Here is a 27,847-nt window from a genome sequence, read left to right on the forward strand (position 1 = left end):
TCCGCAGCTTATAAGACCTGAACCAAAAGGCAACAGGTCACTGGATAGACTGAGCTGGACGGAACTTCAGAAATTTTTACGCACGGAAGAACCCGTTTACTGGACGAACTGCACGCGATTTAAGGAAATGAACTGGAACTGCACGCGCATTTTGCATGATTTTGAATCCAGATACCCATCTCTCAGGGCACCATGGAGACCCATAAGCTGTTTTTACCCAGCACTGCTGGTATAGGAGACCGTTTGCTTGAACTCTCCATGCGCTTTCGAAGAACTTCCCGTCGATCTACCCACTCATAGGATATGCTGTGTTTTCTTCAGAGTCCACGCAAACACGCGAGGAACGTTCTCCAGTAATAATTAGAAATGCAGAGCCGTGGTGTGGCGAGAAACTCACTTGGACTGTCCGCGGTGCGCTCCTGCTTGCTGCTGCTCTTCATCCACCTGAGCGCACCGGTGGAGGCGAGGAGAGTGCGCGGCGGTCGGGCGCAAACACGGAGGGTGCAGCAGCAGCAGCAGACGCCCCCGCCGTACAGGGAGCGGGTGGAAGGAGCAGAAAGCTTCCCGTTAGACTTCACAGCTGTGGAGGGCAACATGGACAACTTTGTAGTGCAGATAAAGAACTTAGCGCAGTCACTCTATCCGTGCTCTGCGCAAAAGCTGGACCAGGACATGAAGCTGCACTTTTTGAAGAACGTGTCCGTGACTTGCAACGACGGGTCACCTGCAGGGTAAGTGAATGGCCTGCAGATTCTTCAGAGTTTCTTAATGACCTACAGGCGTGATTTAAAACCACAGTTTTGTCATTAATTGGTAAGAATCTGAGACACGGAGGGGCAGATACACCCAACACCCGATCTGCGTTTTACTACTGGTTTAGATCCGTGTGCTCCATTCCCGTGTCACTCCGGATGTGACCAAAATGGATCAAAGGATCAGATCAGAGAGAGCGCCATGCACGCTGCAAATTAGCGCGTACACGAGAGGGAGAGCGCGAGCGAGGAAGAGAGAGGGGCATTTATTCTTGCTCTGGCGACTTTACGATATAGCAAAATTAAGAGTAATGACAACAAAGATTATAACTAATAATAGTTCAAAGCTTTATGGGATCACCAGTTAATTCCACTCAATGTCAAAGTTTTTAAACTCTGTTCCAAGTGTAGATTATAATATATTGTGGGCCAAATATGAATTAAATCGCTGTGAATGAGATGACTCTTTCGATATGCCACCCGCATCAAGTGTGAGTGTTCGTGTGCTGCCAGCAGCATGGTGAGTTTCCTGTCGCTATGTGAAAAAACACAACCGGACATGTGCGGGTCTGCAGTACCCTGGCTCCTACAGAGAAGCTTAGTAATCAGAGCCAGATCTGTCAGCTCAGGATAACAGGAAGCATCCCCAGTGTGTGGAGACTGTTTGAATCCATTCATGAATGTGTGAATACATCAGCGCCTTCACGCTGCTTTGTTTTGCTGTTCTTGTGCAGTTACTACATCAAGGAGTCAAAAGGAAGCAAGAGGTGGCTGCTGTTCCTGGAAGGTGAGGATGAAATACACCTGATTCAGACCACACGGGGAACTCAGTGCAGCTATTTGTAACCTGTGTGTGTGTGTGTGTGTGTGTGTGTGTGTGTGTGTGTGTGTGTGTGTGTGTGTGTGTGTGTGTGTGGTTCAGGTGGATGGTACTGCTTCGACAGTCAGACCTGTGAGAGCAGGTATGAGACGATGAGGAGACTGATGAGCTCCACCAAGTGGCCACTAACCAGAACAGGTACAGGCCCTACAGTGTGTGCTTGCAGAATCCACTTCTACACATTGCCGTCTCTATCTGGCTGCTCATTTACTAACAGCTCGCAATTTCTTTTGCTTTTCCGAGGCTGCCCAAATTGACACATGGCACTGCTTCTCTTCCTCTCCATCATCATGAAGTGTCCTTGGAAGCTGACTGTAGTAAAACTCCATTAAATAACAAAAATGCTTGTTATCATGAGCCAGAACAGCTGTAGTTATTAGAATAGACAATTAATGAAAATTACTGCTGTCTGAATAAATAAAGCAAGCAGACCAAAACAGGCTCCACCTGTTAACCTCTAGAAGTTTCCTTGGGCAAGATACTGTATTTAGTTGTATGTACTTCTGAAGAACCGACACATCCTCTTGGATGAAAAGGAAAACTTTTTCAGGAACCTAAAGAAGCCCAGTTGCTTTTTAAGCACTCCTGACTTTCATGCAGTGGATGAGAGAGAACCTACATAGACATACAGTGTTGTATCTTGCTCAAATAAACTTTCAGAGTTAAACAGACGGGGATCAAACCACTGACCACAAGAAACACTCAAGAATATTGTCTTTATTTAAATTAAATGAATACCTTTAGCATAATTTATACTAGTTTTTGATTTGTAGCCTCAGTTTCACGATTTTAGCTGACAGAAGTGGCACCCAGTGCGGTCTTCTGCTGCCGAAGCCCGTCATGTTGCACATTTAGAGATGCTCCTCTGTATACTTTGCTCATAACAATAGGTTATTTGAGTTACTGCTAAAGCTCAAAGCAGCCTGTCCATTCTCCTCTGACCTCTGGCATCAACATGGCATTTTCATCCAAAGAACTACTGACTGGATAGTTTTTATTTTGGGGGGTCACTTCTCTGTAAACTGTAGAAATGGTTTTGTGGGAAAATCCCAGTTGATCCGTAGTTCAGAAAATACTCAGACCAATCCATCTGGCACCAATAATAACTTAAAGAAGCTGCTTAAATCACCTTTCTTCTCCATTCTGATGCTCGGTTTGAACTTCATCAGGTCGCCTTCATTTTGTCCACATGCCAAAACGCACTGTGATTTGCCCATTCGATATTTGCTTTAATGAGGAGTTGTACCTAATGAAATGTTCTGTGATTATAGCCAGGCATGAAGGCGTTCCCTGGTTTGAGCAGATCTTGTGAATTCTCTGCACAGCCTCACAGAGGCTTCACTTTCCTCAGCAGGAAATAAAAACTTCCTCTGAATGAATGAGATCCATTGAAGTGTTTGCGTTTCCACTTTAGCTGAGATCGCACTAATCATCGTGAGTCAAACTCTCTGGTTGTTTCCCTCCAACCATCAGGGAACTCCTTGTTTGTTTATGAGTCTCTCCCTCAGACTCTGTATACTTTACACTGGTGGCCAGTGCAGCAGCCACACAGGCTCTTTAGTGCCTACATGTAAATGCTGACCAAAGCAGAGAAAGTTAACGACTGTTTACCTTCAACGGTAAAACACAAAGCAGGATTAAAGAATTGTCGCAGCACATCTTACCTTTTTCTGACCTCTTTAACTTTACAGTTTATCTATAAAGTTACCATCATGTCACATCTCATCCATCTTCCCTCCTTTCACAGGAAGGGGAATTTTGTCTCCACAGCCGGAGGAAAACCCTCACTGGTGGAACGCCAACATGGTGTAAGAAAGCATGCCGCTCCTTCTCTGTACATTTAATGCTTTTGTGCATTTTCCCTCTCATTTTTTTCAGGGATAATTCCTTCACTTCTGTCAGAATTAAAATCTTTATGTTAATGAGTTTGTTTGTTTTTTAACATTTTGGTTGCTTCATATGAATATTTTCAGTTTGTGATCTTCTCTGTGATAAATATATACTTTTACTTTGAAGTACAAGCTCTAATTTGAAAGAAATGGAGTCAGTGTTGCCATGGCTGAGGTGATACTTGAGACAGTGAACTACTTCTCATGGGTTAATGCAAATTTAGCATACTAAAGAAGATTATTGCCTAGAACTATGCTGTTTAAATTTGATACTAAGTTACAAATAGCATTAATTATTGGAAAGCTTTCCATTTTTTGTCTTTTATATACAGTTACAGTGGTGGAGGAGTGATGGGGTCAGCATATATTCAGCATAGATAGCCAAAAATAATGAAATATGTAGAATGTTAAGCCCAATCCTATCACACTGTAGGAATGAATCATAGAAATAAAGCAAAGCATCTTCAGTAGTGTGTCAAAAAATGAACATATGGAGCTGGAATTTAGCATAGCCAACACCCTTTTAAGCTTAAATGGTTTATTTGCAAGTTTCCTTGCATTTCTTGATAATTTCATTTAGAATATATACAATATAAGATACACAGTGATGTTGTTTTTGTCATTATTGCCCGGCTGTCTGCACACACTTGTGCTTGTTGTGTTCTGTCTACTGTCACACAGCCAACGGGGCTTTTTAATCTGTCAGCATCATCAAATCTAAATGTCTAAACGAGTCTGGCTGCGATTCCAGGTTGCCTGTGTTCTCCTAACAGTGTTTGTCTCTCTCCCGCGCCCCCCACAGGTTCATCCCGTACTGCTCCAGCGACGTGTGGAGCGGAGCCACCCCGAAGACAGATCAAAGTAAGACCCAGTGCGTGATCGCTCAGTGTGTGAGCTTGTGGCTCTGGTTAAGAGAAGGATTTATAAAGAAAGATTTATCAGTGGAGTCAAAGGGCTTCGTGTGTGGAGCCTCTTTTAGCTCTCAGATCTATAAATTTTTTAGCTTCCTCTTCTGGTTTATTGAAAACCTCATTATATTTTATTTTAGATGCGTTTCAGGCACTTGGAAAAACATCTTTGATTTACAGCGTTACAAACCAACCCACATTCACTCATCTGTTAAAACTGCAGAAATCAATAAAAGGAGGCGAAATACAGCATTTGGAGAAATATTCACCCCTCCTGCAACTCTTTCCTCTCTTTTGTGTTTCGTCACACGTGTACGAGCTTCATACACACGAATAAAAACAAGTCCCTGCTGACTTTGGCTTCACACAGAACAGGCCTCAGTCTCCCATGTGGAAGTCCTCTGGGTAACTCGCTGTGCCCTCAACTTAACCCGTAGACCAGGGTTGTCACAGATTTTCACTTCACTTACTACGATAAGAAATCTATGACATTATCACGACATTTATAAATAATTTAAAGTAATTAATATAAGCTTTATTGACCCTGTTGAATTGGGCTGCAATTATTTCTTTGCTCTCAGTGTTCGACAACAGACAATACTGACAAAATCAGCACACATAGCATTTATATGTGCAGCAGTGCAAAGTGTGGACATGTTGGAATAAATAGGGGATGAATTTGTTACTATCTATAAATATATGTATACATGTACAAAGGAATACAAAAAAAACAATTACACAGTTATTTATGCTGTCGATCTTTTTTACAAAATATTGAGATTTCTTCTTTTTTTTTTTAAATCATAGGATATCGTTGCTATGCAGTTCTCATGACAACCTATGATGACAAACAAAGACACAATCCATAATCATTAGTGACTTATCAATCATAAAGTTGCCACTTTATCCTTTTTGTCTCTAACAGTGAGTGCTTTCTAGCTATCATTCATATGCATTCATACTCTGATGGATTCATCGGAGAGCAAGTCGGGTTTAGTATCTTGCCCAAGGATATTTGGCATGCAACCTGGGGGAGCCAGGGATCGAACCACCAGCCGATCAGCAGCTGACCTGCTCTACCTCCCGAGCTACAGCCACCCCTTATCGTTTTTTCACTTACCCGGTGAGGTGGGGAGACGAGCCCCCGAGCGGGCTCTCGCTTCTGGTGTCAAGCGTCCGGCAAGCGTTCATAGCAACGTTGCTTTTTGATCCTTCGATGTCGGCTCTTCCTATCATTGTGAAGAAGAATTCTAACAGGGACCATAAATTATAAAATTAGCATCATGATGTATTCATTGGGACTTCATACTAGTGCATTATTTATTTATTTATTTATTTATTTATTTATTTATTTATTTATTTTATAAGAAACAAACTCTTTTTCCAGACAAAAATAAGCCCCCTGCTGGCCATTAGAAACAATGTAGGTTTAAGCCGCTTCACTTTTCACATCAGGAGGCTTTATCCATTTTTAATATACAGTCTATGGTCCTATCCCTTTACCTTTTTTCTCTTTATACTGTCTCTCCTGATCTGATATGAAGGCCAAGGTCTCCTATCTCAGTCTACACTCTCTACATCCTGAGTACAGCCTACTGCATCAACAGTCTTAAAACAGTAGATCCTTTGTGTTGTGTGAGGTCATTCAGTTCAATTCCTTTTATTTATATACCACCAAATCACAGCAAGTCACCTCAAGGCACTTTATACTGTAAGCTCAAGACTACTCAGCTGCCTGTCTCCATGACTAAGTATAAATCCAGGCTTCAGTGTGCCATGTGGCCTCATGTTTATAAATAACTATATTCATTTATATTCTATTCATATTTTATTTCTATTTATTCTCAGGTGATTATGCGTTCATGGGCTCTCTGATCATTAAGGAGGTGGTGAAGGAGCTGCTGACAAACGGGCTAGAAAACGCCAAGGTTCTGCTCCTGGCAGGCAGCAGGTTAGTTCAGCTTCATGTGCCTCCGTGCTCTTCACCAAAGGCGGCTGCTCACTGTTAACTCACTGTTTGTGTCTCCAGTGCCGGTGGGACAGGTGTCCTGCTGAATGTGGACCAGGTTGCAGAGCAGCTGGAGACCCAGGGATATACAGGGGTGCAGGTCAGGGGCTTGGCTGATTCTGGATGGTTCCTGGATAACAAACAGTACAAATTCACAGACTGCCTGGATACAATCAGCTGTGCTCCCACTGAAGCCATAAAGAGAGGCATCAGGTAAGATGACGACGATGCTCAAGGAGTGATATAGTGACTTTTTTTTCCACCAGAGTGTCTAAACGTTTTTTTTATTTAGCCAATACTATCCCTGTGTAGTAGCATGAAGCAGTGAATGAATGAAGGATTGAAGCTACAACCAAGAACTGTGGGAGGGACGGCCAGATAGATTTGGAAAATGTGCGATGGTTTATCTTTGTGCAGGTACTGGGGAGGACTGGTGCCAGAGAGCTGCAGGCAGGCTCACATGGGAGAGGAGTGGAACTGTTTCTTTGGATATAAAGTCTACCCCACATTAAAAAGTGAGTCACCACACACCCCGAGCTTCTCAGCTAGACAGAAGATGATGCGTAATTTAAAGTCTGACCCACGGAACGTCCTCTCTACCCTGCAGGCCCGGTGTTTGTGGCGCAGTGGCTCTTCGACGAGGCCCAGCTGACGGTCGATAACATCCACCTGACCGGACAGCCCATCCACGAGGGCCAGTGGAGGTACATCCAGAAATTGGGGCAGGAGCTGAGGCTTACGCTTCGTGACGTAACGTAAGGAAGAAAAACGCTCATACACGCTCACAGATATGATAAGACTTCAGTTTTTCTGACACTCTGCTCTTTCTGATTGACAGGGCGATGTTTGCACCGGCATGCCTGTCTCATGAGCTCATCACGAGAGCGTAAGTAAAAATCAAACCATAGATAGATAAATAGTGTAAATTTATACATAAATTGCACAGTGAGAAAATGAACCAGATCTGTGAATTGTAGTATTTCTGATTTTAAGAATAGTGGATTTGTGTGATCTCTGTAATCAGTTTTATGGATTATCCTTATGGCCCTTTTTTTGCAATATGAAGACTGATGACAGCGAACATTTATAAGTATTGCCCCAAACCTCTGCACTGTAAAGCAAATACAGTGAAATCTGAACAATAGAGAACGTGGAGTGATTTCACTCAAAATTGAAATACTTCTTGAAATGTTGTTACGTATATGATTTATATGGGACTTCCAGCTTTTTTTTTTATCATCTATCATCACACCAAGAAACTTTTGTTTAAGAACTTTTTAATTTTCCACATCATCTATATGAATCTGCACTTGTCAGTTTCTTTGGGAATTCCCAAAAAGAATGATTTTAGTTTGTCAAACTAAAAAGGTCCCTGTGCTGCACCTCACTGTCCCAGAGTTTCCCAGACTAACAAACTGAGGTACTTTTGTTGTCTGTTTCCCTGGACATAAGGCAGGGATCCATACCCGTCCCCTCCAACTTGTGTCTCCATGAATTTTACTAAATGAACTTGAGAAATCAAACTATGAAATACTCATGAATCATCAGTTTCTTATACTTGAGCGCACTTTTCCTGTGGACTGTTCTTCATCTTAGTAACCTTTGCTCCATCACTTTTGGTCTTCCCATCACTGCAGGGACTGGACGGACATCCGAGTGAAAGGAATCTCCCTCCCCAGAGCCCTCCACTGCTGGGACCGCAGCCTCCATCACAACCTCCACATCAACAGCAGCCACAGCCACGTGACCCCTCCCGTGAGAGGTTGCCTTCTACAGCTGATCGACAGCTGCCCGTGGCCGCACTGCAACCCCTCCTGCCCGACCATTCGGGACCAGCTGACAGGACAAGAGATGAGCGTCATCCAGTTCCTGAAGCACATGGGCTTTGACGTGCAGAAGATGGCTCAGCAGCAGGGAATGGAGCCCAAGAAGCTACTGGGCATGCTCAATAACGGGAACTGAGACACTTTTTCAGAAGAGTGGATGAAAACTGAGATATCCACCAACAAAATAAACACACAAAAGTGCCTCATGAGTTTTGACAATATCGTTCAGCTGAATACAATCAAACCAGTGTTTGAGCTCTTAAACTACAGTATATGAGATCACATCAGATCAACATAACCTCCATAAATATGCAGTTTTATGTACTGTATCATTTATATGTGCAGGTCCGTCTCCGGAGTTTTGATGGGAAAGACTGGAAACACTTCCCAGTTTGTTGTTTTGGATTTTTCCAGCATGCTCTTTGTGGGACTTGGTGCTCACCTCTAAAATATCCAGTTCAGAAACCCATCTACGGTGCTGCTGTTTCAACCCTTCACCAAATATGCTGCTTTTTTTTTCTCTTTATGGAAAAGATAATTTAATGGGTAATATTTACTGATATAAAGATGAAATATTACTTTGTTCTTCAGGCCACGGTTAAAGGATTTATTTATTTTTCTACTGAAGAGATCTTTTTATATTTCCTTATGGTCAAACACAGTTAACCACCTACATACCACCAACTACATATTTGGCTTTTTACCTGCATGTTTGTTTAAAAAAAAAAAAAAGAAGAAAGAAAGAAAAGTGTATGCTTGTAGAGTGCATTATGTCCATACTGTTCTTCAGGCTGTAAGCCTTATATTTTGTTGTATGGTAGTAGTGCCCACTCCTTTAAAAACGCACTAATAAAGACAAATACACGCTGAAATATGACAAAAAGATAATTTACTTACAAAACAGAACAGTGGCAGTTATCACCCAAGAAAAAAAATAATAACATCATTTACAACATAAACACACTCACACCAACAAGTAATAAATCCAGCTACAGCATACATACTAACACACGGTAGAATATCTTTCCAGTAATAATAAACTTTTGTTCACATTTGCTATAAAAGTGCTTCTAAAAAAGGAAGGGCTAAAGATTTCTTGTTATGCTGCCCATTTTATTATTACAGAAAGATTTACCTGTTTCATCCGCTTGTTGAGCTCCTCAGACTGTTCTCTTCTTTCCCTCTCATATCCCACCACTGTGACGCTGCCTTTTCTTAAACTCTTTATCAGTCTGTGCATCTTTAAAGTAAACCAGCAACATCACAAGTAACATTCATGTAGATAAATAAACAGTCCCTTTTCCTTCTAACTACACACACTTCAACAATCTGCGTTTGGCAAAATGAAACATCTACTGCTGCATAGTGATTTTGAGTTCCTGGTTAGTATTCCAGTTTTATCCACACAGGTTTAAAATTTCTGTGCTTGGTGGACTGAGGTTTGTCTTCTGGAGAATCAGCTGCCTCAACATGTAGAGTCCTAAAAAAAGAAAGGAAATAAGATGGAAGGTAAGAAAAAGGTTGGATGTGCAGTCTGGTGTTGTAGCATTAGAAATGTTGGTGGTTATAAAGGTGACTGACTTGGCTTTTAAGATGTTTTCCAGCATCTTGTTTCTGCTTGTGGACAGACTGCAGCCGATTGATCAAGAACTTTTTATCTTCTCCCTCCTGAAGACACGCAGGAAAAAAGAAAAAGTACAAATACATTTCAGTGTATAACATCCTAGCACTGTGGTAAACTTGGACTGAAAAAACCCCCAAGATCTGTATTTGAACACTAGGTGGTGCCTTACATTTTGTATCTGATCCTGGAGTAAACTGATGATCTTCCTTTGACCGTCCACCACCTGACTATGGAAGTAGATCACTATCCTGATCAACAGAAAATCACAAAACAATCAAGTGTTTAAAAAGATAACACTGCTATCAGTGATATAGATCGTGTGTGTGTGTGTGTGTGTGTGTGTGCTCACAGAAAGATGCCTGCTCCCACAAACAGGAAAAATGGGTTTTCCACAAAATATGTGTGAGCCTTGGACAGCACGGACAGGCTGGGATTATCTTTTTCCAGTATTTCCATCCAGTGTTTTCCCGCCTTAAACATTGTGTCAAGCGTACGAAACGGACCACACGATGTAGACGGTGTGATGCTGAAGACACAGAAACAACAGATGTGTGAATGCCTCGAGTATTTGTGCAGGCCGGAGAACAAAAGACGAATCAAGTTCTGTTTCTTATTGTTGGAAAAAGTTTTTTGAAACTAACCCTTCACTAAGGCTGAGCTCACATGTGTGTTTGTATCTATTATTCATCTCTTAGGGATACAGTCACATTACAGGGACCTGCCTCCCTCTTAGTGTCAAAAACACGATCTCCTCAAGGCGACCACTTAAATGCCAAGGTTTCCATTGAGGTTTCCAGCTGTTGGACTGAGAACATTATCAGTTCTGGGTTACTCTCAGAGCTGAGAACCAATCTGTTCTTCAAAATCAAACCCATTCGCTCTTTGAAGAACAGTTTGACACAAAAAAGCTACTGTTTGCTTAATAAAGTGCTTCGCAGATTGTGCTGTGCTGCAGGTTGGTTTTTTTTAGGATTATTCTGCATTTGTGATTTCACTGGAATAGATAAGTGACCTGGTTTCATTCATGCAGCATTAATGTTGATGTGAACATGCCAGAGTTGCAGATGTAGTAGCTAGAGAAAAGGAGGGGGTTAAATCCTCTTTGAGCTGCCTGTTTGCGAGTACCTCCACATGGTATATGTGACACACACGGAGGCGCCGAGGAGGGAGGGGATGCAAAGGAGAGTGATGAAGATGGTGGTCATCTGGCTGGCTCTGTATGGCTTCCTGGGGGCCTGACAGTTCAACATCACACTGCTCTGTGGAATAAAGAAATAACACAAGAGCTGGGGTCAGAGGTCAATGCCTTCATAAGAAGTGTCAGAGGTTCAGGAGAAAGGTTGACAGTGAAGATGTGTCCCACTGAACTCAGTGTCTACAGGCAAATTAAAGGTAAGACAGCAGAGACGACATACAATATTTTAAGGCTACATTGCTGCTTAATTAATCGAACAATGAGTCTACAGACATGTGAACACACGATTTAACCATTTTGTATAATAACTGGTGTGTGCAGATCCGTCCTGGATAGCTGCCTGCACACGGGTCTCTGCTTTGCCTTATCCCACCTTCTACAGCTGCCCAGAGCCTGACTGGAGGAGGGCCCAAGCCAGCACCCCAATCAGGCTCCAGGCAGCTGGTTTATAACGAAAGTCAAAACGAAAGTCAAGCTTAAGCTGTGCTTTCAAGTGAACAACGTGCCTTTGGCCTCATTCCAGTTTGCATCCAGATTTTAAGGTTTCCTGGTATTATGTCCTGTGCTACAGGATATTTATGTTATTTCTTGTAATGTTGAGGTCTGTAACGTGCTTGTTTTGTTCCTCTGCATGACACACCTGCAAAACAACAGGAGTTTTGGCGAGACAGTAATAATTCACTTCCCCGAACGCCACACTGCAAGTATTTTGAGACACTGGCAGGATGCTGCTTTTTCACCTTTGATGGTTAAGAGTCAGGCTTAACTATTACCCTTCTGTTATAAGTTCCTTTTTGTTTTGTTTGGTTCTTTGTCACACCACCACCCTGTACCTCTAATTAGCTCTCACTAACTCTTTTGCAACAACAAACAAAAAACAGTTCCACCTTGAGCAAGTTTTTTCTGATTTTCTTTTTGAATTTCAGTGTCTCTTTTGTGCATTTACCATCTTTATGTAGAAGACCAGAAATAGTTTGAGAATCTGCACCACAGGCAGGACTGGACTGAAGAGAACTCCCAACCTGAAGAAACACAAACATAATTCTCATCCATCAGAATGAAGAGCTTGTCGCAGCAGGGCCACTTCACTGTGTGCATATCTAAAGAGAATTGTACCAGGCTAATGTCTGTCCATAGATGAGATCCAGAACGTTCCTGGCGATATCAAACACTGGTTTCCTCTTCCTTTTCAGCACCTTTTCAGAAAACAACCTGCCAAAGGCCAGAGGAGACATGAGATGAGTTAATGTAATAAAAGAACTTGACTAAAAGTACATAAAGAGATAAAAGTTTAATTACATTTAATGACAGAAAAAAAAGACAAACCAAGAAAGAACTTGTTGAAGTGACCCACCTCCAAAGTAACTCGCCAAACAGCGTGTCCAGTAGAGTGAAGATGAAGTCCATGAGCAGGAAGCGATAAAGCTCCTGACCCACAAAATCCTCCCAGCACTGAGATAACAGACATAGTCAAAACAAACTTGTGATTAGAAACCCTTTATTCACACAGTTGTCTACTCTGGTAGCTTCAAAGTGTAATTTCTTGTTTATGTTACCGTCAGGCCAATGCTTTTGTATTCAGGAGCCACCCGACCCAGCCAGTGGAAGCAGAGAACTCCAAGCATGCTCATCTTCAACATCAAATTCCTAGAAAACACAGAGAGAGACTGTTAACAACCAAATCCATCAGTTCTGTACTCTAACCTCTGACATTACTCAACCACATAATGCTCTGCTCGTACCGGCCAATGGCGACATATGCAAAAACAGAAGGTGACTCGTAGGTCTCCATCCAGCCGACGAGGTTGAACAGGGCAGGTAACAGCAGGTTAATAACAGAAACCACCGTAGGCAGAGACAACAATTTGGCCTCTTTCATCAAAGGGTTCACGTCAAGATTACGATGGTTTTGCTGCAGGTCCTAAGCAGGAAGAAACAAGGTGTGGATAAGCTGTTCAGTTACATTACTGGAAAGTATTGGTTTGATTGAGCAATATTTTTAGTCGATACATATCATGACTGAACCTGACTATAATCATAGATGTATATAAATTTGAAATGAATGAAATTGTAAGAAAAGTGGGAAATATAAGATGTATAAATAGATTAAATTCATTTTAGAAGCAGCAGGAGATATTTAGATATTACTGTGATGCTGAAAACGTGCACCTAGTCACTAATCTGTGTGATATACAGGAAGTACATCCCGTGTTAACAAGCTCCCTGTTTAAAGAGACATATGGAACAAAGACTTTATGACACACTGGGGAGGACAATCCATCCAGCCTCACCTTGTGGATAAACTCAGAGAAGTAGTAAACGCCAGCCATACAGCCAGTGGTGCTTGCTATGCAGATTGTCCATGCCACTCCATGAACCATCAGCCTACAGAACCTTTTGCAGAAAGTGCTCTTGGTATGCTTTTGAGTCAGCTCTGCCAGCAGCTCCTGGTGAGGGGGCAGGAGAATGATGGTGTGAGGGAGAGATACAGACCACAATGAATGTTTCAGGTCAGCACATTCCTGCCAGTCAGCGTCTACAATGTGAACGAGCATCGTGTTTGTTTGCATGCTTACCTTGAGCTGTGTGCCGATATTTTCAGACATGATTTGAACAGACTTTTTCTTGATGACTTTAAAATCCCAGCAGCTGAAGGTCTTCATAGTCAAGATACTATTAGATTTGTTGATTCTGAAGCTCCGACCAAATGTTTTCGACATGCTGTTGGGAGATGACGTGTAAACAACAAAAAAGCAAGACTGATGTGGATACAGTTGTATGAGGTCTGTTTTTATCTGTACCTGTATACAAGGATGATGCATGTGATGAAAAATGCCATTCCAATGGTGAAAAAGTATGCGAGAGGCATGTTGTAAGAGAACTGCTGTGAGTCACTTGTCAATGTGGAGGCATTTTGTCCTCCCCCTTCATCCCTGGAGCGCCTAGGCAGTGTGTAGTTAGCGTAGTATCCATAGTACATAACGGTATGTGAGAAAGAGCCCTGAGACAAACACAAGAACAGAAACTTCTTTAGCTGTACTTTACAAGCAAGTACAGGCAAATATAAATAAACAAACACAGTGAAAGGTTAACAAATTGCATTGCTCCAACTTGGGAACAGGAACTGCCTGGAAAAATAATTTTTCGTCTTTGTTCTTATTATTACTACACTTCCTGTAAATAAGGGAACATATCAAATTCTTAAATGCTATTTGTTATGCTCATTTCCAAATCAAGCAGCTAAAATTATGTTTGATTGTATTGTTTCTTTGTATAGTTCAGTGCAAAATTATCCTTATTTATCTTATACTAGGCCTTGGTGCAACTCCTCAGTTGATCGATCCATCTATCCATCCATCCACTTCCGCTTATTCTTTTCAGGGTCATGGGGGGGTGCTGGAGCCTATCCCAGTCTTAGGGCGAGAGGCAGGTTACACCCTGGACAGGTCGCCAGTCTGTCGCAGGGCTAACCCATAGACAGAGACAACCATTTGCGCTCACATTCACACCTATGGGCAATTTAGTGTTTCCAATTAACCTATCCCCACTAACTGCATGTCTTTGGACTGTGAGAGGAAGCCGGGGAGAACCCACGCAAAAACAGGGAGAACATGCAGCAGACAACTTACTGCTCCAGTGAGGAGCTCCAGTCCAGAGAATGATGTCGTATTCCGGTATGGAGGATGCACAGCCTGAGGCAGCACCAGGAACGCACCCGTAACCAGGAACAGGAAGACATTAAAAAAGACTAGGGTCTTGAGAAAGAGAAAGTACGAGAGGACTCCAGTCCCGAAACGCCCGCTCACTCTCTTGAGCAGCGTTTGCCACGGCTGGAGAGAGTGCAGGAAGGACAACCAGCTGTACCAGCTCTTTCTTGCAGCCTGGAAGGAGACAGTTTAAAAAAAGTCAGGTGGAAAAAATAAATAAATCACTGTAGCAACACAAGACAAACTGGACGTGTGTTTGTGGTTTTCTGAGACGCTGTGACTCATATAGAAAGTCATAAACGCTTGGGCAACAGAGCAATCACACTGGTAGGAACACCTACAGGAAATAACCACCCCAGCTGCAACATGAAAGTCAAATGTTCCATTTTCATGTGACACATTTACAATAGCATGTCACACCCTTAGAGCACCTTGAATAAATCTTTAATATTAAATAATGTTTTATAGGATCTTAAAAGGATGAATTGTGAAGTTTTGATGGAGACAGATCTTGCAGTTGTTACATATAAAACCATGAAGACAGGTCGAACGCTTCCCCCCCCGCGCTGCAGACATTTAAAGCAGAGTTAATAACCTGTCCCTTACTACCACATAATGAATAAGCACTCTTACACATTGTAGATATCATGCTACATTTACTACATAGCTAAAGTTTGAAAGGCTTGTGTCGCGACTCAAATGCTTCTTTGGTTCAGGTAGGGTTTACATTTTGTCAGTAACTTGGAATTTCTGTAGAAAACGTTTTGCAAAGTAACAAGCTGCACATTACACAATATCACACCTATACCCCACACTCCTCTACACCTCAGGACCTTGGGCACATTTATCCACAGTGCATTTTATGAGTTTCATTTGTGTTTCCATGTTATCACACCTCAGTGACCCTGACAAGAATAACCCAGCTTAAACTTAAAAAAAAAAATTAAAAAAAACAGAGGAAGGAATGCAGAGGAGACAGATATGCTCATATATGATTTTATGCTTTGAAATGTGGTTAGAGCAGAACTTAATTTTTTAATCTTGCACTAGCCAAGTACTGACAATTTACACAATCAATCACATATGGGAGATAAACATGACATGTGTTTGCTGACCAGCCCCTGAGCCTTGTGGGGTTCTTTCTTGCCAAGTATGTGGATTGCTCGTGTATTTGAGTTTCAAATTCTTAGTAAATATATTTAAGCTTAAGTTTTTCTTTAGGCATTTCCCATTGATTTCTTTATTGTTCTGGTATATTGTGAGTCTTAGTTGTGGTATTTTTGAGTCTTTGGCTTCTGTGTTTAGTTTAGAAATATTCTGCTGTTGGGTTTTAGTTTTGTGTTACTTTGTGTTGTGGTTCAGGCTGATTATTATCAGTAGCCCTGGTCTATTCAGAGTGTTTTTGTTGTGACTTCCTTTGTCTTAGTTCCATGTTCATGCTTCAGTCCTTTGTCTAAGTGTTAGTATTCATGTCTGTGTTAGTTTCATGTTTAGTTTTCAGTTTTATTTTGAATTTTATTCTGCTTCCTCTCTGCCATCCAATGACAAGTGAACTTTGTTCTTATTTTGGACTTGCTAACAGTAATGTTCATATGAGTGAAGGAACAGTACCTTATAAACACAAACACAGAAATCCAAGTACATGACAAAGAGGTTATACTCCAGAAACTGATTATTGATAAGACGCAGCAGGAGAACAGGATGCAACTGAAAACAATGATGGGAGCACAATGTGCAAACTGTGCACTTTGGGTCGTCATCTCTACAATTCTCAGCAGTTTGTAGGACAAACTTATCCCTCACAGCAAGATATTATTTGTCACATAAATACTGATTGTATTTGTTTTATACAAGTATTGACACTTTTTCCCTCTCAAAAGAAAAAAAAAGAAAAAAAAAAGACAAACGAGTTAAAGTGAGTTTTGAACTCCATGTGGGCAAGCATTTTTTTAATCTTTTTTCCCCTCACTATTAAAAATGCAAACATAGAAACACAACTATAACAGTTTCTAGTTTCCTTGTATCTGTTAAGGAATTTAAAAATCACAGAAATACAAAGGATAACTTACAATGATGATGTAGTATTTAAGTTGACTGCAACAGGAAAGCTTCTTGTTGGAAAGTATCCGTTTCTCCTTCTGCATTACTAAATTCCTGTATACAAAAAACAACAAAGGATCATTTTCAGTGACATGATGTGAAAGAGTATTTACAGACCAGTAAATATAAACTTTGTAAATACTCTAATGATATCAAAGACTGTAGATCATTACATTTATTTGCAGTGTTTAAAATCCAGTATACAGTGAGAATAAGATGTGCAGCTAATGTCAGAAAGAGTAGAACTAAGCAGGCAGTCAGTTTATGTGGCTGCAAACATAAATAAAACACAAAAGAAGCGATGACTACGAGCAACATGCCTGATTTCTTTCTTCTCAGCGACACTCAGAGGCATTCCTCGAAGCATCCTCACCCGGTCGCTCACAGGCAGGTTCTGCAGGTTGTTCACCAGACGTTCCCTCTTACTCACTATAATAAACACAAGCGACATCATTTATATTACATCATTCTAATGCAGTATAATTTAATCAGAGTAAACAGTGCACATCACTCGTCTGACAGCCTCCACCTTCTGCATCTGTAGTGTCCCCCTCCATGCCGTAGCTTCGTATGGACGGTCTAGAGGAGGGAGAGAAGTCCCGGATGGATGGTCTGGTCTGCCGGCGTCTCCTAAGCTTCAAGGTCTTGTTGCAGTACTGAGAGATGATGGCTCCCCTGTTGCGGCCTGCAGAAATGGGATCAACAACAATTATTTCCTCGAAGGAGTTTCATGAAACCAGAGAGCTCTTCCAACTTCTTGTTTCACCCAAACAAGAAGTTGGGTGAAAGAAGAAGTACATTAAGAAGCACCGTTTGATGCAGATAAACTGCTAAAGCTTTAAATCATGCAGACATCTTGTAAACTTTGTGGCAAGCTAACAGAAGCCACCTCGTCTCTTTCTAGCAGCTACTTCCCCGCAGCCTGTGTGGTAACTCTAAAGGGAGACAAAGCATTTACTGCACTACATTTATTTTATAGCTGTAGCTACTCTTTATATAAAATATAAATATAAATAATTTATGTTACATTCTTAGAGATTAAGCTAGCAGGTTTACAAAAAAAAAAAATACTTTTTTGGGTGGCTTGGCGTGTATTAAAAGTCTGGTATATAGTCTAAGTCTATATAATCTCCCAGTTGTGTTTCACATGCTTAAAATATTGCACCATGTTGCAAAGAGATAAAGCAATCTTCATTGCCACCCTGTTTCTCCTGAACTGCCACAGACAGGAAGGTGATAAACGAAATGCTTCCTGCTGAAACACATCAACACCATGTTACATCAAGCAGTAACACCATGTTAACACCTGCTACACCAGTACCTCATTTTACTGGTCAGCACTGCCCTGTCCACTACAGTGGTATACTGAGCATTTATTTAGCAAGTTACTTTAGAATATGATAGAATATACCATACTGAATTCATTAAGTTACTTTCTAGGGCCACCTAATTATTTTACACTCAGCAAAACATTAAATAACATTTATTTATTTTAAGTTGTTTTTTTAAATCAGTTTATTTTTTAAGCTATTCCAACAAACAAACACACAAACAACCAAACACCCAAAACAAACAGATAAGCAAAAGAACAAAACAAACAAACAAACAAACAAACAAAACAAAACAAACTTTTGGGAAAGATAAAGACGATCTTATCCATTTTTTTTTTTTACAATTTAAATATTTTTTAATTAAAAAAAAAAAAAAAAAGGGATAAGAAAGCTCTTAGAACAAGACCAACTTTCAGACAGTATTTTGTGTTTTAGGTCTGTATATTTCTCAGAAACTACTGCGAACATGCTTCTAGAACACTTTGCATTAAGGATTTTGACTGGATTTCAACATAAACCAAACTGTGGTAACAATTCTCATTTCTCATTCTGTGGTAACTGTTTGAGAAGTCTGATATTTTTCAATAATGTAAAAACAAAAGGAAAACAGCATATAGACTGTGTGAGACTGTTTATGATTTAAGTTAGTTGTAAGAACATTTTTTAAAAGAAACGTGAAAATGTTCTGACTTAGAGCTCTGCAGCTGTTACATAGTTTTAAATCTGACTAAGCCAACACACTATTAGTGATTAGTGCTGGATGGATTGCACTGCATGCCCGACATGATTCAAGTGAACAGTCACCACACTGAATCAGCATGTGTCAGAAATCCTAGAGAGGAGTGTCAAAATTATATTAAAACACATGTTGGACACACACAAAGTAATCCAGATGAGTGTGCTCATAAGGTTTTAAAACAAACTGATTTATTTATTTCTATGTATAATACTCTCCTCATGATTAATAGTTGCTTGTTGCAGGACTCACCAATGGTGCGACTGGGCATGGAGGACAGGATTTTCAAGGTGTCCGAGGACCAGCCTTCACCTTGGATGGGGTCCATTTCTCTTTCACCACCATCACATTCCAAATCACTTGCCCCCTGCCTCCTTCTATGCTCATGTTCAGGGCCACTCAATGGCATATTGTCTGAGGATAGAAAAACAAATAGACAGAAAATGATGCCTTTGCAATTCAACGCAGCATTGAAAGGTATTACAAGTGGTAAAGACATTTTAGGCATGAAGAAAGAGAATATATATTTTTTATATAAATGAAAAATAAGAGTTCATCACATGCAAACAGTCTTTCTTTTTACCTCGACTCTCCTCATCCAAATCACTCTGCAGCTGCTGCAGCTCCAAGGCACTGGATGCTGCTCCATTGTCACGGTGTTCTGCAATTAGCTGCTGAAATGAATCGTGAACACCTTCCTCATCTGCCGGGCTCCTGACAGAGAGACGCACAGGCTTGAGGACCGATAAAAAAAGGAAATAGGGTGGTACAGACTAGGCTAGATTCAAAGGCTTCAAAGTGCTCTGAGGGCCAGTGACCACTGAGTAACCTACAGATAAAACACTTTCTGACTTGGTCATCAGTGGCCCCGGTGGGAGTGGGAGGCTGCAAGCCTCTTCCTGCACCATCTATATCACATTTGGGCAAAACAAACAAACAAACAAACAAACAAAAAAGCGCAATACACAGTCCAGTGTAAAAGTCTCAAGTCATCTCTCATTTTTGCTTCCAAGGAGCCAAAGTTTGCTTATTGTTTTTTTTAAGTTGTCTTGCGTAATAGTTCTCCTGAAGGTCTTTCAAAAATGCCAAAAATTACCTACAAAGTGATTCCCAAAGAGCTACAAGCCAGAAACTTTGCATAGAAATTACAGGACAAAAAAAGTGCCAGGAACTTACAAAAAAAACCCCCAAACAAACAAAAAAAGACCTGCCATGGGACATGATTGTTGCATCTGCTTCTTTAACTGTACCATTTACTGTTCAAAGCTTCATCAGAAATGATCTCATTGGAAGGATGTTGAGCTGTTCTTAAGTAAAGGAAACAGGGGATGGTATGCCAGATTACACAGGAACTGAAATTAAAGTCAGCGACACCATGTCTTATGGAGCAATGAATCCAAATTAGACATGTACAGAGGTCAGGAGAGAGGTTCAACAGCGATTATGAAACACACAGAGGAGGATATGTCGGGCACCAGTCTGTGTCTGGGGAAACTTTTCATACGCAAAATGTTTCGTAGATGGTAAAAAAGAAATGTCAGACAAATATGACAATTCACACTCACGAATGTGACCATGTTGTTCATATTTTATCCGTTTCCATTTACTCATGCAGCCATGCATTAAATAATAAAAGTTAATGCGTGCATTACGTTGACTGTGTGCCAGACTGACACAAAGTTTAAACATTTTCTAACAAGGTTCTTGGTTTTGGCTTATTGTAAAACCATTTTGACCAAAATGTATTAGTTTTAACATATTTCAGCACCATGTCCTGTCTCTAACTAGTTGCTGTGGGGCTGTGGTTCCTTGCCTTGTATCCCAGTCAGTAGGGCTGCTCGATTATGGCAAAAATGATAATCACGATTATTTTCACTGAAATTGAGATCTCGATTATTTGACGATATTTATTTAACCCTTTAAGACCTACTATAGAACCAAGTCCGCCAGAGCTTATATTATTTTTTTACATGTTGTAGTGCCATTTGTGGGAGCATTTCAAGTTGCTATACAACTGTTATAGCCCATATTTTAATAATATGTATGCATTAAGTCCATAATAACTACATTAATTGCAAAAAAAGTGCAATAAACTACAAAAAAATTGAAAATCGTTTTTTGTATTTTTTTACATATATTTCTACTTGGAGAAATTTAAGAGGTTTATCCCTCAAAGCTTTAAATACAAAAAAGTTGCAAAAAATAGTTTACAACAACAGGAAATTTATTTTGAGTGTCTTCATAGTTTTATTTTGGAGATACACCAATTTTTATATACTGCAGGAAAAACGAAAAAACAATCCTATGATGCAAATTTGCAAAGAAAACAGCAGGTGCATCAAAATAAACTATTTCCAGCAGTGCAATTCGAGTTCTAAGCATCCCAGAAACGACACAGAAAAGTCAAACATGACCAGTATAGGTTTAAGGCCTACAAGTAAAAAACTACAATTTCCGCGAAAATGACATCACTTCCGGTTTCGGCCAGGAAATGGCGGACATGTGATCGTTCGTGCTGACCTCTGTTTCACTGTGGGAAGTGTTACGAACAGCTGATCGGATCGGCAAAGCGTGTTTCTGGAATATTATGTTTTTGTTCCTGCAAGCCTTTTTATGCAATTTTTGCAAAGCTTTATGTGAAAGGAAACCGTGACCGAGGACAAGCTGATGGCATAAGATGTAAGTACAACTCCTCCGGTTTCATATGCAAAACAAATTATTGCGCTAGCTTACTCGGTTCAGGTTCTACAGGGATTTAAAAAATAGTTACACAAAACGGAGCATGCTGCTCTGACTGGCTTTAAAGGGTTAACAATGACTTTAAAAAAATAATATAAAATAGTGTGCAACACCACTGAAGTTTTTTTTTTTTTAAACTCTCTTTTCAACCAACAGCAGTCACTCTCCAAATAACTTCTGCTTAGCTTTCCGAGCTTCCCTCGGGTCCTCTTAATCAGCGTCTCCAACCTTTTTTGCGCCAAGGACCGGTTTATGCCCGACAATATTTTCACGGACCGGCCTTTAAGGTGTCGCGGATAAATGAGGGAGGGGCTAATAATCGGCTCAGTCATTTTTAATGATCGTTGAAAGCCCAGATCGTAATCGTGATTAAAATTCGATTAATTGAGCAGCCCTACCAGTCAGTCAGGCCCTCTTAGAAAAAAAAAAAAAAAGTTGCCTACTCCCGATTTAGATACTGTACGCCTAAGCCAGCTGGAGAGACAATTTGTCTTTTTAGAAGGACAAACAGCAAGTTCGCTTCCCTTTGACTTCTACACAGGAATTAAAAGAAGCAAGCATGCAAACAGTCATGATCTGTTCAACCAAACAGAAACAAGGACAATAAAGTGGAGCTCAGCAGCTGGTCGCATTGTTAAAAAAAAGAAAAGGATAGGAAAAAAAACGACAAAAACTCTGCACCAGAGTACAGTCTGATCTGCCTTCCCATTTAAGCCTTCCCTCCCGCTCTCACGGCCTTCACGCTAAGAAAAAAAAAATCGACAAAATCAAAATGAAGAGTGTGAAAACAAAACAAGAGTAACATGAAGTGACACAGAGCCCTACAGTGACACTTACTCCAGTCCAGCTTCCATAAGCGGGTGGCTCAGGTCAAAGTTAACATTTCGGGACATTTTCCTTCTCTGCCGACAGTCTCGATGTATCCAGCTGTAATTCTCAGGTTCACACCCGCGCCTGCTCAGACCTGCCTTCTACTTCCACCATGGTGTTTGATCTTCTACCTGGGGGGGGGGGGGAGGGGGGGAGGATTAGAAGGTGGGGCGTTAGGGTTAGAGATAAAGGGGAAGAAAATGCCAGCGCACTTGCTTGGAATTTGATTGCCCCGGTCTTGTTGCTGCTTGCCCTGAAAGATTATTAAAGTTACAGGTGTGCTTAAGTGCAAATGTGTATCAAGTGTCACTGCACTGTCAACATTTCCTGGCCTTTACAAAGAGAATAAAGTGACCTGCATGATGCATCAGGGAGACTTGCTGTGAGGAACTGTGTCACTTTGTCTACAATTCTGAGAGCTCCACTGTGGTGCGGTTTATAATAAGGCCTGTGGCCAGAGTCAGATGGCACTGTGTCACCAGTGACATGAATATTTATGAATGACACATGAACAGAGACAGACTAACACATTGTACGATTTTTCTATCAGATCGTGTCATATAAGAGATTTTGAGGAAGCATGTTCGATGGCTTGTTTGCCATTTAAATGGAACATTGTTCACCTGATTTTCTACTTTTATTTCTGGGCAACTGCTTCATATGGTAATCTAACCTTGGAGCAGCTATAAATTCTGCTCTTTGGACATGATAGCTGACTGTAAAAACAAACTCCACCTACTTCAAAGCTAGGAGGCACAACACATCTGGGAAGATAAAATGCGATATTAAACTAAAAGAATAAAATAAAATAAATTAAAACATTTGGCTTTTGGTAACAGTGACTGACAATTTACAATCTAAATTTGGTCAATAATTAATGATTTTTCCTCGTTCTTATTATAAAGGTAACTTTTCTCTTGACATCATTTTAGAAGATTTTCTGATTAATAATTTGCCAAGAAAGTCCCTGATTAACCCTTCTCTATCCATTATTATAACTGATCTAAATTATATCTAAGCTTTATTAATAACACTTACAGAAAATTAAATGTAGGATAATAAAAAAATAGAAACACCTCTCCACAATGTCTTCATATTTTACATATTTATGGTTGTGGTAAAAAACAAAACAGCAAACCCATACATGTTGGTGTTTGTTTTGTCAGTTTGTCTCTGGCTCACAGCTTTTTATTACATACTTGTCACTTTTGGAGCATAATCTGTCCTTATTCTTTAATTATTTCCCTCAAATGAGGTCCAGTGGTTTGAGGGATGCTTGCAATGCACCTATTACTTCTTTCTTGTTAAAGAAAGATTGGGTGATATAGAAAATTGTGTTTGTGGTTCATCTCTCACAATATCTGTGTTACAATACTTAAAAAGCACTTTGAGTGGTCAGAGAAGAGAAGTGGTCTATTTACTAAATGATTTAAAAGCCATTATAAAAGCTTGAATGTATCTCAATTATTAATGGAGATAAGAAATTACAATATGGATTTTAGAGCCAACTTAAAAAAAAACAACAAAAAAAACAAACCCCAACAGCACAATAAATGGTAAGATTGTTCAGACTCATCTCAACCTTATGGGTTTAATTATCAGATTCTCAAACAACAGACAACTGGTCTGACAACATAACAGAGGCTATCTGTGAAAACAATTTCAACTCCATCAAACATTAGATCCACTTCCTGTTTACATGCTCCCACACTAGAAACATTAGCTCAACAATGCTCATGATAAGCAAATATAAAAAACAGCTGAGCTGGAGCTGGTTTGCTAAGACTATAATGCTCTAGTATGATACATGTGAGTATTTCCTTTGCATGTCTCTGTGGAGATCAGTTAGCAGATAATGCAAAGCTTATCATTCAATAAGCTATCAAAACCCACACACTCATATAAGAGGAAACTTAGGTTCCAATCATTCTCAGAAATCCCCACAAACTAATCTATTGCTCAACCACCAAAGAGATCATTCTCTACCAAGCTCTTACCCTTGTCACATACAACCCAGAAAATCAGTCATGTGCCACACTTTTTAATCCGGTGATATCCGTTCATGTAAATAAATGGCCTTCAATATTGTTTGTTCTTCAGGGAAACTTGATGAGCCAGTATAGTGCTAACAGGGACACACACACACACACACACACACACACACACACACACACACACACACACACACACACACACACACACATTATAAATGGCTGTCCTGACCCAGATCACTGCAGTAACAACATCAGGAATTACTACACTGGATGCACGCTCTACTTGGTGAGCTTCAGGGGCATCGCCATCCTTTACGGCTGCCACATTGGTTTTTGTCATGAGCTTCATGAGCCGAGTTACGTCACCACAGCCTGTCACCGGTACGGTCCCCCCCTTTTTTAGTATTTTTTTCCTCTGATCATTTTCAACTCTTTCAACAATTCCAGCATATTTAGCCAGAGCAAATCTGCAGTGACACAGCAGATAAATATCAGCCACTGAAATCAGTACATATCATCTTATTTTCCTAATATGACGTATATAAATATACATCATACGACTTCTTAACTTTTGACACAGATAACCAGAATATATGAAATGAAACTAACATGAAACAAACATGATGCTACTGCAATAATGGGATGCATCTTTAAGTAAAATTCAATATCGATCATTTTTCATTGTTATTAATAACAATGCAAACTTTGGGATGCATCCTTTCTTCAGCTTCTGATGTCAGGCATGGCAGAAAACAGGTGGACGCCACTGGTTTAATGTGATTGCCACTTTGAAACTGTACTGCTGGGCCAGCAACAAACAAAGGGTGCTTAGTTTAATCATTCCACATGAATGATGATCCACAAACACAAAAGACAAGACCTGGATTGCTGGTTCTCTTGGTTTTTGTTCTGTGTGAACATATGCAGCATGGAAAGAGTTGGGAGGAGCTCTGCATATCAGTCCAGTCACCAACTAAATGACTCCATGGCTGAGAAATGCCGAATTACCAATTGTTTAATTTTTTTTTTACTGCGCTTGCTCTTTTCAGGCTCTGTTAGGACAATCTACTGCACACATATGGTTTCCCTCCCTTTCAAACATACTTTTCCGATTACCAAATTGTTTCCAGGATCATGTTTCTGCACCCATTTCTTTCCATATGCATTTCACGCGCATTGCTTGTTATGCAACTAATATTTCTATCTCAAATTTTCACTTCTGCAGGGCAAACAAGCAAACAAAGCAGGGTCATACAACACTGCTCAGCTTGAGTCACTCTCTGTATTTTGTCATACTGTTTCTCCTATTTCAATGTCTAAGTGCAACTAATATTAAGGCAGTCCTCTGAGAGTGTACAGTCAGTGCAGGATACCGTGGGAATGGGTCAAACAGAGAGCCAGGCAGGGAGGTCAAAGTTGATCTTAAAGACAGCCAAACAAAATAAGCCAGAGAAAAATGCACACAAGGAGTTTGATGTAGGGTTGCTTGAGTATAGTACAAATGTTTTGGTCAATATGAACAATCATTCATGCAGATTGAAATGCAACTGTAATTGAACTGAATACAAAGGCACAAGTAAAAGCTGAGGAGAGGGAATTTGGGTTTTTTGGAGTAACGAAAGCAAAGCAGGAAGGGCTAAAAGACAAAACTAGGGTCTTTTACAAAGCTCAAAAAGTAGCACGAACATTTGGACAGATCCAACTGGAGGGCCATGAAGAGGAGTTTAACCAAGTCACAATGAAGACACCACACTCCAAAAATCAACACACTGTATGAGATCATAAAATGGTCTGATAGTATACAAAAAGGAATTTCTCCACCCTTCCAGCTTTCAAAAACTGAGAAGTGAGTACTGAGAAAAGCCAACAAGAGGCAGCAGCAAAGCCCAAAGCTGCAGTTAACATGGCAGCAAAACAAAGACTTGGATTACAATACCTCAAAGTTTGAGTGAAGCCTCGTGAAAGGGTGGAGAGAAAGAGAGGTAGATTTTCTTGCAGCAACTCTGCTTAACTGTAAAGGACATAAAGGTTGGGCGAATGGGCATATGATGAGCAATAAAAACTGTAAAGATCATACCGTAATAGACAATAATGCAAATGTCCATTCAATTAACAAAGCCAGGCATGCACGCACGTACACACACACACACACACACACACACACACACACACACACAGCAGTCACACTGTTATTCAGGCCCACAATAGTCTCTTTAATTCAGAACAGAGGACTCTAAATGATAGGTTTACTCCTGGCTACATCACAGAAACTGCAAACTACAACACAGATTTAAATGAATGCCAGTAGTGCACCTATTACGTCTTCCTTGTTAAAGAAAGATTGGGAGATATAGAAAAAATATGTTTGTTTATCATCTCTCACAGTATCTATGTCTGAATACTTAAAAAGCACTTTGGGTGGTCAAAGAAGTGCAATGTACTTGGAGGTCTATTTACTTAATTATTAAAAAGCTAGTATAAAAGCTTGATCTTAATTATGAATGGAGATAAGAAATTATGGTGAGGATTTTAGATCCAACTTTTTTTCTTTCTTTTTTTTTTTTTAAACAGCACAGTAAATGGTAAACTTGCTCCGACTCATCCCAACCTTGTGCGATCAATTATCAGCTTCTCGACAAACAGACAACCGGTCTGACAACATAGCAGCGCTATCTGTGAGAACATTTTAAGCTCCAAACTGCAAACTGAAACACAGATCAACCTTTTAATCTGAACGTATCTGCCAATTTGGGAAAACGGAGACCGTTGAAAAAAAATCTGCCGTAACACAACACACAACAAAATGCTTATTCAGAGATTCCGACGCTGTAATTACATCCGCAGGCTTTTCTGCTGAACACAGCTTACAGAAACAAAAAGAGCAGAGTCACAGAGCCCTTTAAAAACACCAACTTCTCTCTTTGCCGTCGGTTAGCTTAAACTCTAACAAGAGGCGGTCGACAAGTTGCCAAAGACTGAAGTTGAACTTTAACCAAGTTGAATAGAAATTACAAACAGAAGCAAATGAAAATAAACAGCAGCTAAACTCTCAAAAAAGAGTCACCAAACGTATTCACTCACCTACTCAGAATCGTAACAAACCCGCTTATCTTTAGTAACCGACCGCTGTCAGTCATAACACTCGGCAAACTAAACTAGACGGCGGGGACAAACCATTAAAGGATGCTGGGGTTCCACTTTAATATAAAAACTAGTAAAATTATAAAATATAAATTACTTCACTCATCGAAAAACTAAGCTAATACCTTATTGTGTGATATGATTTCC

The 27,847-nt window shown here is 40.3% G+C and overlaps 2 protein-coding genes across 4 annotated transcripts; one reads left to right on the plus strand and one right to left on the minus strand.

Annotated features, from left to right (window-relative positions):
- On the plus strand, positions 1-9,151 carry notum1b (notum, palmitoleoyl-protein carboxylesterase b). Its single transcript, XM_086296629.1, has 11 exons — positions 1-731; positions 1,487-1,539; positions 1,675-1,770; positions 3,380-3,440; positions 4,324-4,382; positions 6,278-6,380; positions 6,459-6,650; positions 6,855-6,952; positions 7,045-7,192; positions 7,276-7,323; positions 8,075-9,151. The coding sequence occupies exons 1-11, from the start codon at positions 367-369 to the stop codon at positions 8,397-8,399; spliced, it is 1,548 nt and encodes a 515-aa protein (XP_086152755.1). The 5' UTR covers positions 1-366; the 3' UTR covers positions 8,400-9,151.
- On the minus strand, positions 9,136-27,741 carry tmc6b (transmembrane channel-like 6b). 3 transcript variants are annotated; one of them, XM_086296627.1, is made up of 22 exons: positions 27,641-27,715; positions 26,496-26,570; positions 22,533-22,696; positions 19,540-19,670; positions 19,209-19,370; positions 17,419-17,574; positions 17,210-17,318; positions 16,859-16,943; positions 14,712-14,963; positions 13,884-14,083; positions 13,659-13,803; positions 13,374-13,529; positions 12,825-13,003; positions 12,639-12,729; positions 12,437-12,534; positions 12,199-12,294; positions 12,029-12,104; positions 11,013-11,146; positions 10,237-10,413; positions 10,057-10,135; positions 9,845-9,931; positions 9,136-9,743 (listed from the first exon to the last, which is right to left on the minus strand). In XM_086296627.1, the coding sequence occupies exons 3-22, from the start codon at positions 22,586-22,588 to the stop codon at positions 9,729-9,731; spliced, it is 2,484 nt and encodes an 827-aa protein (XP_086152753.1). In that variant the 5' UTR covers positions 22,589-22,696; positions 26,496-26,570; positions 27,641-27,715; the 3' UTR covers positions 9,136-9,728. The 3 variants fall into 3 exon arrangements, with proteins under 3 accessions (XP_086152753.1, XP_086152754.1, XP_086152752.1); XM_086296628.1 differs by lacking the exon at positions 26,496-26,570 and having other exon boundaries at positions 27,641-27,741; XM_086296626.1 differs by lacking the exons at positions 22,533-22,696; positions 26,496-26,570; positions 27,641-27,715 and adding an exon at positions 19,790-21,068 and having other exon boundaries at positions 19,540-19,690.
- Positions 27,742-27,847: the final 106 nt, after the last annotated feature.

The sequence above is a fragment of the Aulonocara sp. 'chitande type north' Nkhata Bay genome, linkage group LG6 (genome assembly GCF_057382095.1).
Source record: "Aulonocara sp. 'chitande type north' Nkhata Bay isolate Kocher_YH1m ecotype deep benthic linkage group LG6, A_spYH_male_GT1.1, whole genome shotgun sequence".
Taxonomy (NCBI): Eukaryota; Metazoa; Chordata; class Actinopteri; order Cichliformes; family Cichlidae; genus Aulonocara; species Aulonocara sp. 'chitande type north' Nkhata Bay.